The sequence below is a fragment of the Seriola lalandi genome, unplaced genomic scaffold (genome assembly GCF_002814215.2).
Source record: "Seriola lalandi dorsalis isolate HSWRI2012SDOR001 ecotype SW California unplaced genomic scaffold, Sedor1 jcf7180002054566, whole genome shotgun sequence".
In the NCBI taxonomy this organism is placed as follows: domain Eukaryota; kingdom Metazoa; phylum Chordata; class Actinopteri; order Carangiformes; family Carangidae; genus Seriola; species Seriola lalandi.
Window position 1 is genome coordinate 1,117,748 of NW_019525119.1, and position 14,256 is coordinate 1,132,003.

Below are 14,256 nucleotides of genomic sequence, written 5' to 3' on the forward strand. Positions count from 1 at the left end.
TAATTTATAGCTACAGTGCTACAAGTGTCTCAGAATGACAAACACCACTGATTTGAATTTAATAATAAAATCATCATTTGTTTTTTTTTTTTAAGAGGATAGTGCCTCCTGTGGTGCCGAGCTGCTGTTCCACTGTGAGATTTGTTTTTTGTTTGTAAACAGTTTTTCAAATGGGAGGAGCTTGTGATAGAAGGCAGCTACAGCATGATGGATTCAGTAGAGGCTTTCAGTTCGGTTCATGAATGTGGAAGTGCTGACATCTGTTACACGACTAAAGAAAGGCATGACCAAGCCATAAACGCTGATATGTTGTCTATAACTAAATCTACAAAATCTATAAAATGAGTTGAAGTTATTATCATAAAACATCTGGAAGCTGTTTTTGTATATTATTTCTAATACGGTAAACAAAAAGAGAGAAAACTAGTTTGGCAGAAACTGATATTTCTAAATAAAATTCATAAAGAAAACAACATCTACTCTGCCATAAAAATCTCCCAATCACACTGAGGTAAATGATAATCAAAAGCGTGCGGCAGAATGAAGACATAAACTAATTACAAATAAATACAAGGTGACTAATCATAAGTAATCCAGTTGTGGTGCATCAGCAGACTCCCCAGTGAGAGCAGGAAGGAGCTGGAGTTGAAGCAAAGTGATTTCCCTCAGGCAGACATGCCATTTAAGTGTGCTCCATTGTTGTGTGTGAGATCCATTAGCCCTCACTCTGGTTTGCCACATCAAAGCAAATTCTCACATATGGATTATGTGTAAAATGTGTGTTTTTTAATAATTTGAGTCTTGAAGTGAGCAATTTGGATCTGTGTGCACACACGTATACAGCTTATGTATATTTATGTGTGCGTGTGTGTGTGTTTATGTGTGCATGGATGTGTGTGTGTGAGTAAACAGCTTAATGGAACCAAGCGGATTTCATAATGGAAAAGGCCAACGTTAGTGTAGCACGACACAGTGCTGTTCTGATGTGGATTACTGAGGTCACTTTAAAGCAAAATCAAACCCAAAATCAACTTAAAGGATAATTCTTTTTTTTTTTTTTTTTTAAATCTGATACTCAGAGGCTCCTTTGGCCTGACAGTCATTTAGTAAGCAAGTGAAAGCAGAACACATGTTCTGCTTCTCTGGTTATCACCTCCAAAACATCAACCATGGATGACATCTGTAACATGTTTCATAATTCATACTGAAATCATCCTAAAACTCCTTAAATCAGATGCAACAGTTAAGCTAAATGAGGATGATGGTTTTGAAGCGTTTTGCAGTCATCTGAGTATTAACGCTGACTATATTTTGATGATGTTTCAATAGCCATTCCCCTAAATTTCCGGTTTTAAGTAGTTCATAGACCCTCCAGCCAAAGCTCCATTTGAATGTCACGTGAAAGAGTAGGAATGATCCCTCGAGATTGTTTTATCTGTTTATTTATTTATAATAAATCTGACCACATTGTTTTTGTGCATTTGCAGTGAGATTCAGCTGCAAGAGGGAGGTCCTGAAGTTCACTTTACCACCACTAATGTTTCCCAGTCAAATGTAGGGTAAGTCTGGGGTTGGGTGTCAGAGCAAAACAATAGTTTTTTTGTTTATTAGTTTATTATTTCGTTGCATCTATCCTCCAAACTAAATTAAATTAGCAAAATTACAATTGTTGCTTTCTTCATGTTGCTGAACCGATGCTTTTGCACATCTTAACTCCGCATTTGTATCGACTGTGCGTCACACCACAAATCTGGGTGTTGTCTTGAACTTGGATCTAAATTTTAGCCATCATATCAGTCAGTAACAGCACCAGCCTTTCATCATCTAAACAAACAGCGAGACTAAGGGAACTCCACCACGACAACTAATTGGCAACTACAACTTGATCAAAATACAGCCACTGGAACTCTAACAAAAATATGAACTTATTACACCCACTTTAAAGTCTCTGCTTTAGTCAATTATATTTCAAAATAGTGCTACCAATCTAAGCATCACTTGCTGTGCGAGCTCAAATTATATTTTTCCATCAAGAAAACGCCACAAAATATGTAGAATCTGTAATTTTTTAGTCTGCTGCAACATCCCCACTGATGTCAGACACTGTCCAAATGTTACCATGTTTAAATCTCAACCTAAAACCGACCTGTTCATTGTGGCCTGTGATTGAACTTTTGCCCTCAAATCATTTTAATGTTTAATGAGTTTCATTTTTAATTTAAATATGTTTATTATTATTATTATTATTATTATTATTATGCTGTTTGTGAAGCATAATATAACTGGCACTGTGTCTGAAAGATGCAATATAAACAAATAAATTGATAAAATATTTGCTTTTTTCACAGCAGAACATTTTGACTTGTCAGAGCAGGAAAAGCTCAGGTGTCGCTAATAACACGAAACGAAACGAAACCTGTGACAACAGGTTGTTTCTATCCACCTATTTTTACACCTGAGTGAAAAAGGCTGAAATTAGATAAAAAAAATAAAAAAAAATATCACAAGAAACGTTTTTATGATTAGTTGAGAGAAATCCGTGCATCCATATAAACAATATGCGACAAAGTTCAATGGTAACAGACTTAGGGAATAAATCGTGACACACATAAAGCATGTGACTTAAACATCACTGAAGCTTATGCTCCACTGGAGAGACGAAAAATAAAAACATCAGAATAATGACACTGTAACTCTTCCTCAAATGAAAAGATAAAACATCACATCTTACATAGTTTTCATTTGATGGAGGTTTGACTGTTTTTAATGGCGTCACCTTGTTGTTGCCTCTTCTGCAGTGGTTTAACGGTTTCGTTTTCTTTTTCCAACTATCTGGAAATTGGATTAAAATTGGCACTGAATTTGTTTGGAAATTTGACTATTGTGACAGTATGAGCCAGCACACACGATACCAGGAGCCTGAAACTGAGGCAGCTAAATATATTTTCAGTTATTAACTCTATTATATACACCTGTGCTTTTCCTACTTTTCCTACGATGTCAAAATATCTGTTTACACTATTCAGATATAAATACATATGAAGCTGCTGTGTGTAGGCGCACATGTAACCTACTCAAACACTGAAACTGAAATTGTGTATTTTGCTCAAATAATCGTGTTGTAATTCACCACAGGTCCAGTGTGCTCCAACATTCACAAAAGATAAAATTACGTGTCAGACTCATGTTTAAACGCTTATGAATAAAAAGGTTGAGGGTTATGCTTTGGGAGACATAGATATCAGAGACATTGGGATTCAAGAGATCAGCTTCTCCAGCTTTGTGAGATTTTTTCTAGCAGTTAAAATTCTGATTTAAAACACAAACGTCTGTTTACACTTGGAACTGTTTTTTTGTTTTTGTTTTTTTGTTTTTTGCATGAAAGTCTTATCCTGTACAGCAGCATTGTTTCAGCGACAGCAGCGGGCTCACGAGAGGCCCAGACTCTGCAGATAAGCGCATCAGCCATTACCGGGTCCCTCCTTCAGACCTATTAGGTCTTGCAAGGACTTCAAACACCAATTTGTTCTGCAAATAGCCCATTCAATTTGTGCCTGCCAAAGAGAGACACCTCTCTCCCTCTCTGCAGTAATTGAATCTTCAAAGGGGACATTTTCCTATATTTCTGTCAGGTATTAGAGTGATGAATAGCAAACGGTCATTTGAAAAGAAAGAGAGGATACATGTTTATCCATTTTCAGTTAGACACTCATCATGCGCCTTGATGATTGCTGGGCTGGAAGCTGAATGGCAGCGCTGCAGTCTTCAATTGAGGATTTTCAATGCTAAGGCAAGTCATGCACTGATCACGCCTTCCTCGTGAAAGCTAAATTCTCGGGCACTCGGCTAAATGGGATCCTGCAGTAATTATGTAATTCAGACATAAAGATGTCACTGAAATGATTCAGTGGTAAAAACAAGGGTCTCAAGACAACATTGCTATAGAGAAGTGCGTCAACTAGAATTCACATATTACAAAATATAAACCCAGATTTAGAAAACCGTAACCGCGAGCACCGATTCTGAAGCTTCACAATGAATTTACAGAGGCTTTCAAATCTTCAATATTTTTATTAATTAAATACACCATACTGGAGCAAATGTCTCGGAAAATATCACAAATAAATTTCTCTTTCATTCAGCATTTATATGTTGATGATGATTTCTACATTACCGACTATGAGCAAATTTCTTGTTTGCCATGGGTTCAGGTTTTTCGGGGGGGGGGGGGGGGACTGGAGCTGAGTGCGGAGAGGTTGAATGTACTGTAGCCACGCCTGGACAACGACATTTACATGCATACTGTACATACATGGTAGTTTTACAAATACACCGAGTGTTCATGATTTGTTTTCCACAAAGAGCCACAGATTTTTTTTAAAATCCCATCTTTTTATATATATATACCACCAAAGAAAAAAAAACAAAAGAAAAAACACATTCCCCGTTGACAACATTTAAAATATAGAAAGTGGAAACACCATGTTGTTGGGAAATAAGGATAGAAAAGAGAGAGAGGAAAAATGAAAAGGTCCCGGTTTTCCCCAAAATGTCTTTAAACAAATATGCAGAGTTGAAAAGCCTGCATCTCTTTAACCTCATTAGTCTTTTTCTCGTTCCCTCACTTCAGTCACAACATCCTCTTGTGTGTTATTTAATTTTCTCTTCCTGAAGAGTCCCCTTGGATTCTGAACGGTCTCTGGTCTTTTTTTAATTCCAAGGTCACGGAGTCCTCAGCGTCCTGATTCAGGTGCGGTTAAGTGCAAGTATCCACCCATATTTGGGGAAAAGCCAAGGTTGAAGGCTGAGCGTTGGGTATGGGTTGCAGAAATAAAAGTCAGGTTACTGGTAAGATGGGTAGAGGATTCCTTTAGGGCAAAGGGCCTGGGAGCACAGCTAAAAGGCTGGGGTGTTGCTGATCCACGCTGTCTCGGGTGACAATGAGTAAGGGCTAAAATGAAGGCACACATCCTGCTTCCTGCACAGCTCCCGCTTAACACACCTGAATAGTGAGAGATAAAAAAAAAAAAATATAAAACATTTTTTTTGGGGGGGAAATTCGGGGTGTCATTAAGGGCATCAGTTCACAGAATGACATTAATGCTTCATCCTGATAAATCAACTTTCCACCAGCTTCACCAGTGTTTAATTTATTGATCAGCCAGGCTTTGAAAACCATCTGGTGTCCTATTTACTTTGCATTAACTTAAAAGTGCATTCATGAAGCGATTCTCTTTGGTATAATTAGAACCACGCTCGAACATAACTGCAGGAGGTGTTCAGTCCGGTGAAACAGAAAAATGCAGGGGAGTAAAGACAATTATCTGTCTTGGTTCCACCGGCATCCAACTTTTTCATCTTTTTTTTTTTTTTCATGATTCTAAGGGGCGATTTACTTTTCCCTTCATCCCTCAAATCACTAGGAGGGCTTCAGTCTATTAGTAATTGCAAACTCCTACTTGGGGGCTAATTAAAGTGACTGACGCTGGGAGGGTCTCACTCCCCTGGGTCAAAGCAGCTCTGTATGAGAGAGGTAATTTGTCTGTTCTGAACAAAGATATTAGGAAGAAGCTGGGAAGAAAGCTTAATAAATGAGCATCAAATATCCTATGCCATGAACGTAGACACCAGTTATGTCACAGCAAAATCACACATAATCAAACAATGGTCAGTAGATAACCCTGTGTTTCTGGGACTGCTTCATTTTCTCCTCTGCTACACCAGCCCGTGCTTCTATACTCAATTTATGTTGTGCTGTTCAGGATACATGAGGTGTATTGATTTTGGGGGCTGTTATCCTACTGTTGGTCTGTGTTGTTTGAGGCCGTCCCAACTTCTGCTTTAGCAAAAGAAATGAGACTGTTTGTGTGATGAAGAGCTCCAGCAGCAGGTTAATTCTCCTTATTTCACTCACCGAGATAACAAAAGCATCCTGAGACTGTTCCCACTGAGCGATGTGTCTCTGTTTATTTAATAATTCTCTCTGCTATAATTAAAGCACCAGGGCCAATATTCAGATTGCATTTTAGCATCAATAATTCAGCAGTTTTCACTACAATTGATGTTAGCACATAAATAAACAATGAGGCCTCATATTTACTATGCCAGCCATGCTACGAGAGACATTGGGGGTGGGAGTAAGGACTTAAACAAGACATTTAAAATTAAGTTAGATAATGCAACAGCTTTCAATTTAAATGTGAGGAGCTCTAAGAGCTCTAAGAGCTGATTTGTAAAAGTGACAAGCCCTTAAAAGGCCTGTGACGTGGAGGGAGGGAGGGAGGGAGGGAGGGGTGCTGGAGTGGGGGCTTAATGGAGTTCTACCTCTCCTCTACTCACAAAACCACTCAAGGTGAAATGCATGCTCCCAACAATATAATTCCTCTTTCAGTCAGACTCTGACACACTCCAAACACCTCCCATATCTCTCTCTGTGCTGTGTGTGCAGACAAGGTATCAATAAAGCTCCTTGTTGTGAGGCAAAAATGATTATATCTCCTGCGGGCAGAATGAAGCTATCCTGAAGAATGAAGTTATCCTTCATATATGATTAGGCCTTCTGTTTTGCTTTCACTGGAGGCATCAAGATCAAATCAGGGAAAGCCATGATGACAGCTTCCATGATATACTAGCTGCTGCAGCTTGCTGTCTGTGTTCAACCTCGGGTCCTGGATACATATTTTTGGCCTCGGAGCAATAACTTAGCCCAGGTGATCCCAGTCTTGTTGATAGAGAAGTCAAATACTGTCTTAAACACTCGGTATTAATGGCAACGTGTCATTTTTCAGCACAATTGGGAGTCTGGCTCGGGACAGCAAATAAATTCAAGATGAGTCAAAATATGTATCTGCTCATAACAAACTGAGGGTGAGGACAGTGGTACGAAAAAAATCATTTTCACATGTTTTGTGCTGACGGTTAATACAGATTTTCTGAGTGCGTTGTCGTCCAACAAGAATGATGGAAAAATCCATTGGCTGTCTAAAAATAAAATTCATCTCTGCTCTGTAAGATTTAATATCTGCTGCATGCCTTGCAGTGGAGTTGAATCGACGACATCGATATAAACAGAGTGAAAAATGTTGGCTTGAAAATTACAGATGTTTTTCTTTTCCTGCTAATGACTCCAACTGACTGATGACAACCTTTCACTGACTTGTCCATTACTTTGAAGTCATCAAACTTCGGCCCATTCTAATAGAAACGAGACCACAAAGAACTCAGACAGACGCCGTCACATGAGGATGGTGGGAGTCTTACCTTCTGGTCGGGCAGTAGTGGGTTCGTCTGCAGTGAACTCAAATGGCCGTTGATGAGCGCTGTGGGTCTGTCGTGTTCACAGAACAGGCTGCCGTTGATGTAGTGGAACCGGTCTCCGGGGACGAGCCGGTTCCGGCAGGTGGAACATGTGAAACACTGGAAAGGGGGGGAGGGCAGAGAGAGAAGCGATGACGACCACGCCTGACGACCATGAGGCAGAGCTCAAGCCTAATACGTAATAACACCTTGGAGCAAACACACACATGCTGATACACACAGACACGTACGCATTTCTGCACAAACTGTGAGTGCAGGTGCTTGTGGAGGTTAAAGCTGTCAAATACACATTAAACCAGTTAACCGCAACTTAAGGCTTTTTGTGATCAACCGCATAATGTTTTGATCTAAAAACTATCGAGAAATCATGAAAAATGCCTCTCACAATCTATTATAGTACAAAGTGATGTCATCAAATAGAGCTACTTTTCTGGTAATGTTTAGCATTTCTGCTTGAAAAAAAGACAGTAATAATTAACTGTATATAAAAATAGTTGTTCATTTCTATTGATCAACTGATGATAAATCAACTCATTGTTTCCCACCTGCAAACAATTTAATTATTTCCATACCTGTTTTAGCTGCCATGTACAATGATTTAGATAAAAAAAAAAACTTTTTTCTTTAATGATTTGTTTATTATTTGAAAAACAATCAATAGCCGTACTTAGATTTTGTAAATCTTACATTTCCAAGAAAACAAAGCTCAAAGTTAAGACAATTCAAAACAACTTTATTTATCCCTGTAAGTGCCATTGTGCACAGCAGCTTGTCACCCAAATCAACAGATACACACATACTAGATGAAAAAAACGCACAAAACTAAGAAAATCAAGTTTAAACTTGAGTTTACCTTGAGATGGTACACGTTGCCCTGTGCCCTCATCACCAGTTCACTGGCTGGAATGGACTGGCCACAAGCGCTGCAAGCTCCACTGTTTCCAAATAATCTGAGAAAAAGGGAAGAAGAAGGGAAAAAGAGCCAGTGTTACTACGGAACCTCTGCGCGCATCTGCATAGATTTGGCCTTGTGTAATGGACTGTGGCATCCGTACTTTTGTCTGCCGAGTGTGTGACTGAATGAAAACTATATTTAGTGCTAAGTTCGCTATTCCCCCTGCTCCATTCCTAACGTGCAGGGAAAACACACAGGAGACGAGAGAGGGGAGAGAAACAGAAAATCATCACAGTATCAACAGAAAAAATGGATCCTCCGGTACTCTGCTCTCCACAAGCATCTAGCACTGAAACTGCATATTACTTATGGTGCACATTTTTTGCAACCTAATAATAACCTGGAACATAAGCAATCAGGACCTAAGAGGATTTGATTGTACATCCAGGCGGAGACATAGTGCTTTTGCCATTAGGACTCCTGTGAATGCTCTGTCAGTGCCGTGTTTCCATTAGAAACCCGTAGCTACTCGGGTTGATATATAATGTGCATGGGTTAACCTTTTCAATCATGGTGTCAACACTTTAGATTTGCTTCTGCTCATCTCTTTCGTCCCTAACCTTCTCTCTCTCTCTCTCCCTCTGCCTCTTGATAATGAAATGCTTGCTCCAGCTTCCCTTCTATCTTCCTTCTGAGTCCACAATTTAGATTACTTCATCTCGGTGAGCAGCAAACTGAATGAAATTTCGATTTGAGCAGAAAGTAATTTACTGGGATCTGGACCCATTTGTCATCATATCTCACCGGGTGTTTGCTCTATCACTGCACTTTTCCTAAGCAATCAAATAAGACCACGGCATCTGACATGCTCCGCAGAGAAGGGGAGAGAGGAAGAGAGGGATGGAGAAAGAAAGGGATAGGGGGGAGTGGTTAACACTGGTGTGTGTGCATCAGATAAAGTTGTTTTGGCAAAAGAAAAAGAATTAACAAGAAAAAGAAACAACAAGAGGAGAGTGTTTTAAGATTTTCATTTTTTTTCTGTTAAAACATTCTTGAGGACGATTTTATGAAAAGTATTTAACAAATTCACGCTGAGACAGAGCTGGGGAATTAATGCTTCCACCATTCCCACCATAACCCAAGCATTTGTTAGATATATTGACGGACAAACAAGCCCGAGCTCTTTGCAAAGGGACACAGAAATGGCTTTCAATAAGACAGCCTAGGCAGAAGCAAATTTTGTCTTGGCATCATTTGGAAAGGCTCCATCAAAACTCAATTTCAGAAACTAATTAACTGGAGACTGTCGTCACAACACTGCCAATTCTCTGCTTTCACTGGGACAAGCATGATAGTGGAAATGAACATATAGGCCTTGCTTTAAGAGAAGCAGAACTACACTTCTCTTGCAACGACATTTCTGCATATCAAAGTCGCCTCATTCTAAAACTCAAACTTTGCCTCAAATTGAAAACATGTTCCTCGTGTTCGTGTTGAATTCATTCCTCGAGGAGTTTCCTCTGCGTGAATGCTTTTGAGAGGTGTCCAACGAAGACTACAGGACGGTTTCACCACAGCCATTTTTTTTTTTTTTTCATTTCACCATAGTGTTAACCTAAAGTAGGTTGATTAAATTTTTTATTTTTTTTTAACCAGGGGTTAGCTCTTGATGGTATTTGATTTAAGGAGCCAAAGCCTTTAGGTGCTCAATTAAGCTGCTATATCAGTTTGAACTTGGGCTCTAATGGCCTCTTCTGCCAGTGAACTACAGCGCAGAGGTGAAGTACACACCCCAGGTCAGTATAATTAAAGCCAAGGGACTCTTTAATTGCAATGACACATCTGGTTTCTGCTTTTTTTCCTCCGAAAAAAAAGCACAGCAGTTCTCACTATCTTCCTGCAGGATGGATTTATCTTGATTTATCTGTTGTCTTCCCCCCCTGGATCTGATTTTGCTACAACCAACGCGTTTGATTAAATTAAATAACAAACAAAAAAACACATTTAGAGCCGTCTGTCGTCTATATAGGCAATGACTATTGGATTTCATTTCAGCACTGACTGCCAGGTGAAATATAGCGTGGCTTGCTGCTAGATGTCTGGTAAATGCAGACCTCATTCACCAAGGCCTTTGAGTAGGGTAAAATTACCCCACAACAATGATTCCTGCAACACAGTCCATTAAAAATGCCTCTCTACATCAGCAGCCAAAGCACCTTAAAAGCACTAGGCCATATTGATACTGAAGCGGGGCTTTGCATAATGGCAAGAGCTGCATTAGAGAAAAGGGTGGAGGGGCTGGGGACAGGGTGGGGAGGGGTGGGGAGATTGCAAGATGAGGGAGGGTGCGTGTTGATCTGTGTTGTGTATGTGCATGTGTTTTGGGAGGAGGGGGATGGGGAGGTGTGGAGGGTGGAGGGTGGTGGTGGTGGTGGTGGTGGTGGTGGTGGGGGATCAGCCAAATTACACTTGGTTAATTCAGAGTAACAGATCTGGCCCCAAGTGAATTGAAGGCCTTGAATTAATTCTGTTATGACAAATCAAGATAAACGTTTCCCCTAAATTGCATGCGATTTAATTAATTTCTGAGATCCCAGTTTTTTCCTGGCCTAATAGTTCACATTCTCTTGTGCTGTCATAGTGCTTGAGTGGGCAGACTTCAAAGTGATATTAAATAACCAACTATTAGATTTACCTCACACGTTCTATTGGAAAAGTGCCATTTAATTACCTAGGCTTATTCAATTAAGGGGACAGCATTCTCCCTGAATCCAGCAGCCACAAGTAAATTAATTCTCCCTCTACTAGCAGCCCACAGAAATAATATCACCTCCAGCTTAAAGCGACATGATCCCCACAGCAAACGCAACTTTGGCTTCAAGTTTGACATTAAAGCTTTTGGTGGCAGCGCTGCATGAAAAACAGAGATGGTGTTGGTCCTGTGATGTTTGTGAATATTCCTACTTGATGGGAGATGGGTATCATCCCAGGCCAGGCATACATCCCTTTACAGCCCTGATGTGATGCGTTAGGACTTCATGCTAAATCAGATGAGCATTTTTACATCAACTCTATGAACATAAGTTTGGAGCTACAGCTGAAAATGTATGTCATATGGGCAGTTCAGCAATCCATTACAAAAATGAGTCTGCCCCTTTAAGATGAGGGGAAAAAAACAGCGGCAAATGGCCTTCGCAATAATCCCTCTTCTCTATCTGTCTTTCTCTCTTGCTCTCTCTCAAAAGCCAATTTGGTTAATTAAATGTTTTGTTTGCAGTGTGGCTCTCATTCATTTCGGACACGTCATTGGGAGCGGATACAAGCCAGGGACCAGATCTCATTAGATAAAACCCATCAGGACTAAAGGAAATGGAGGGGGACTATAATTAAAGCATTTAATTGTGTAGACTCACTGTCAGATGTTTTTTTCCCCCCGCTCCTATCTTTATCTCTACAGAGATCTCATGGTTCCATAATATGCGTTTTAGCTCTTCCACCAAGCATGCTCTCATTACAAGTGGAAAGGTGTATCCACATTTCCCCCCCTTCCAATTTTAATTACGTTATAGTCCCATTATGAATGAAGTAGCCCATTGACTTCCTCATCCTTTTTATGAGGTGGGTGTGAGAGCGCACAGGCACACTTTAGATTTCGAATTATCCGTGCAGATTTAATGGCAGTGTTGCATGTTGACTGTAGTGTGGGTCCATCTTGTAGATTATTAATGCAAAAGAAATTAACTGTGCCCAATCTCAGATACGTGAATTTATATGTATTTTAACTCATAAAAACAAAAACCTTCAACTGACAAACATAAATATTAAGGCGAACTGAAACTGTTAATTAATAGGTTTAAAAACAATACCATTCTTGCACCCTAGCAACAAAGTATTTGAACTTGAAGTAAACTGTACCTTGTCCCGTCACTGCTATACATTACCAGAATAAGGGTGTCATCAACAACCTTTGGTTGGGTGTCTAGCACACCTACTAGAATATTAAAAAAGGCTCTCTTTGCTAATTAAATGGTGCTTTTCTGTTATGTAACTGAAAAATAAAATGATAGTCTGTGCCCAACTCGAACAATGTACATGTGTCTGGCAAAACAAACATAAAATCCTACAAGGCCAATTTTCTGTCCTTCAGTTGACCATGAACAGCAAACAGGACAGACATGTAGATGGCCTGCAGAACAACTCTTTTGCTTTGTGCTCTGTCAACATGCCAGATTGTTTGACCTCGTTCAGGGTAGAAGGGAGAAACCTCAACCAGGATACTTTAATGAGCACTGATGATGTTAGTACACTTTGAGACACATGTTCCACAGAAATACACTCAACCTTGCCGATCATTGCATGACCAGCGCAGATCATTGTTAATTTAGCCCTGTTTTTTTTTCTTTTTTTTTTTTACTTGATTTAATATCATTACTTCATATATTCCAGGACTTTTAAAAGTAAAGTTATCTGGTTTCTGAAAAATGCAGTATTCTCAAATATTCATGCAAGATGTGAAATGACTTATCCAACTTATACTGTAACATTATAACAGGAATTACTTCTGAAAATCTGTGGCAAGAACAATCAATGACAAGCTCTGTGCATGCATTTCGTGGTCTTTGTCTCACCTGATATAGTCGTTTCTACAGAGGATCATGCCACTTTTTGTGTAGCACGACGTGCCGATTTCGCCCAGCTGGGCCTGACAGCAGGAGCACTTGAGGCATCGGCTGTGCCAGTAACTGTCCATGGTGTAAAGGAGGAAGCGGTCTGCGATTTTGCCCCCACACCCCGCACACCGCTTCCAGGACAGAGACCCTGTGCCCACCGGTGGTGGCTGGCTGTTGCCTCCGGGATTCACCATTGTCCCTGCAAACACAAACAGAGGAGATGATGTTGACAGTCCCATCCGTTGTACATGTCACACCCAGAAGGGTGCAGTTCATACTTTTCCCAAGTGAGTATTGTTATGTACACAGTGGGGTCAAGACCTCAGACAGATAATGTTGGATCCTCACGTAAGAGGGTAATACAATCATGTGAACCACACTCCACGATTTACTTTATTGATTATGAAATTAATTTAAGATTCCTGCCACTTGAACGTCTTGTTGCATCAGCGTGGTCTTTGAGCAGCTGCAGACTGCAAATCATACCAAAGCACAATAGCTGATCTCATTAAGGGAACAGTTTCCGAGTCCTGTTCTGCTACAAGAGAGCTACGAGTCATTTAGTGAACTAATCTGCCCTTGATCTCTGTCTCATCCCCATGCGTTGGACCTCTCATGATGAATGTCTGTTAAATGATAATACCAGGGGCCACAGGAACAATTATGCAGCTCGAGCTTTTGTTGAGCTGATCCTAAGAAATTCCAAATAACACAATACTTGACCACACAATACTGCACTCTATTGCAGTTTGAATAGCTGGGAGGTGGTTATCGCAAAACACAAAGGAATAGGCTGAAACAAGGTTGGCTTCAAACTGACATTGAAAACACTTTGACATGTTGGCTCTGTGTTTACCAACACTTGATGCTTGCTAAGGCCTTTGACCTGAACAATGGGTATGATCTGGTCGGGGTGACTATAAACCAATATTTAACAGCACCTTTAATGGGACACATGGCCCCTGCTATACCACAGACCTGCTCTAATGATGTTAAGTGTTCTAATCTAATGAAATGCAGGCATTTGTTTCACCTACAAAATTAATGTGGGTTCCTTCAAATGTAATCCTCTCCAATTTGGTCAGGCAGACTACATGCCTGGATAAAGCCAAATCTTTGTTGAAAGGCAGGTAGGCTAATTAGAGTTGGGGAGGGAGGTGGGGGGGTGCACACAGAAAAGCATTCAGTAAGCCCATTAGCGATGGCTCTTAGGGACAAACCACAGCGTGCCTTAGTGCTGATTAAATCTAAAAGGAGATGAATCAAAAAGCCGACCTGAAAGTGACTCCCTGGATAAACAAGACGGACCATCGTCAAGTTTCATTCAGAGAGGAGTTTCTTTTTTTCCGCTGAGGGATGGAGGGGACGGGGGGG

General features: G+C 40.2%; 1 protein-coding gene across 1 annotated transcript in view; it reads right to left on the reverse strand.

The window, feature by feature from the left end:
- Nucleotides 1-4,051: 4,051 nt before the first annotated feature.
- lmo4b (LIM domain only 4b) overlaps nt 4,052-14,256 on the reverse strand; it is an 11,178-nt gene continuing 973 nt past the window's right edge. The window contains exons 2-5 of the mRNA XM_023416528.2: nt 12,841-13,081; nt 8,171-8,267; nt 7,261-7,416; nt 4,052-5,002 (exon numbers count right to left, since the gene is read on the reverse strand). Coding sequence (XP_023272296.1) covers nt 4,994-5,002; nt 7,261-7,416; nt 8,171-8,267; nt 12,841-13,076 — 498 coding nt within the window. The 5' untranslated portion in view covers nt 13,077-13,081 and the 3' untranslated portion in view covers nt 4,052-4,993. The remainder of the gene's footprint in view (nt 5,003-7,260; nt 7,417-8,170; nt 8,268-12,840; nt 13,082-14,256) is intronic.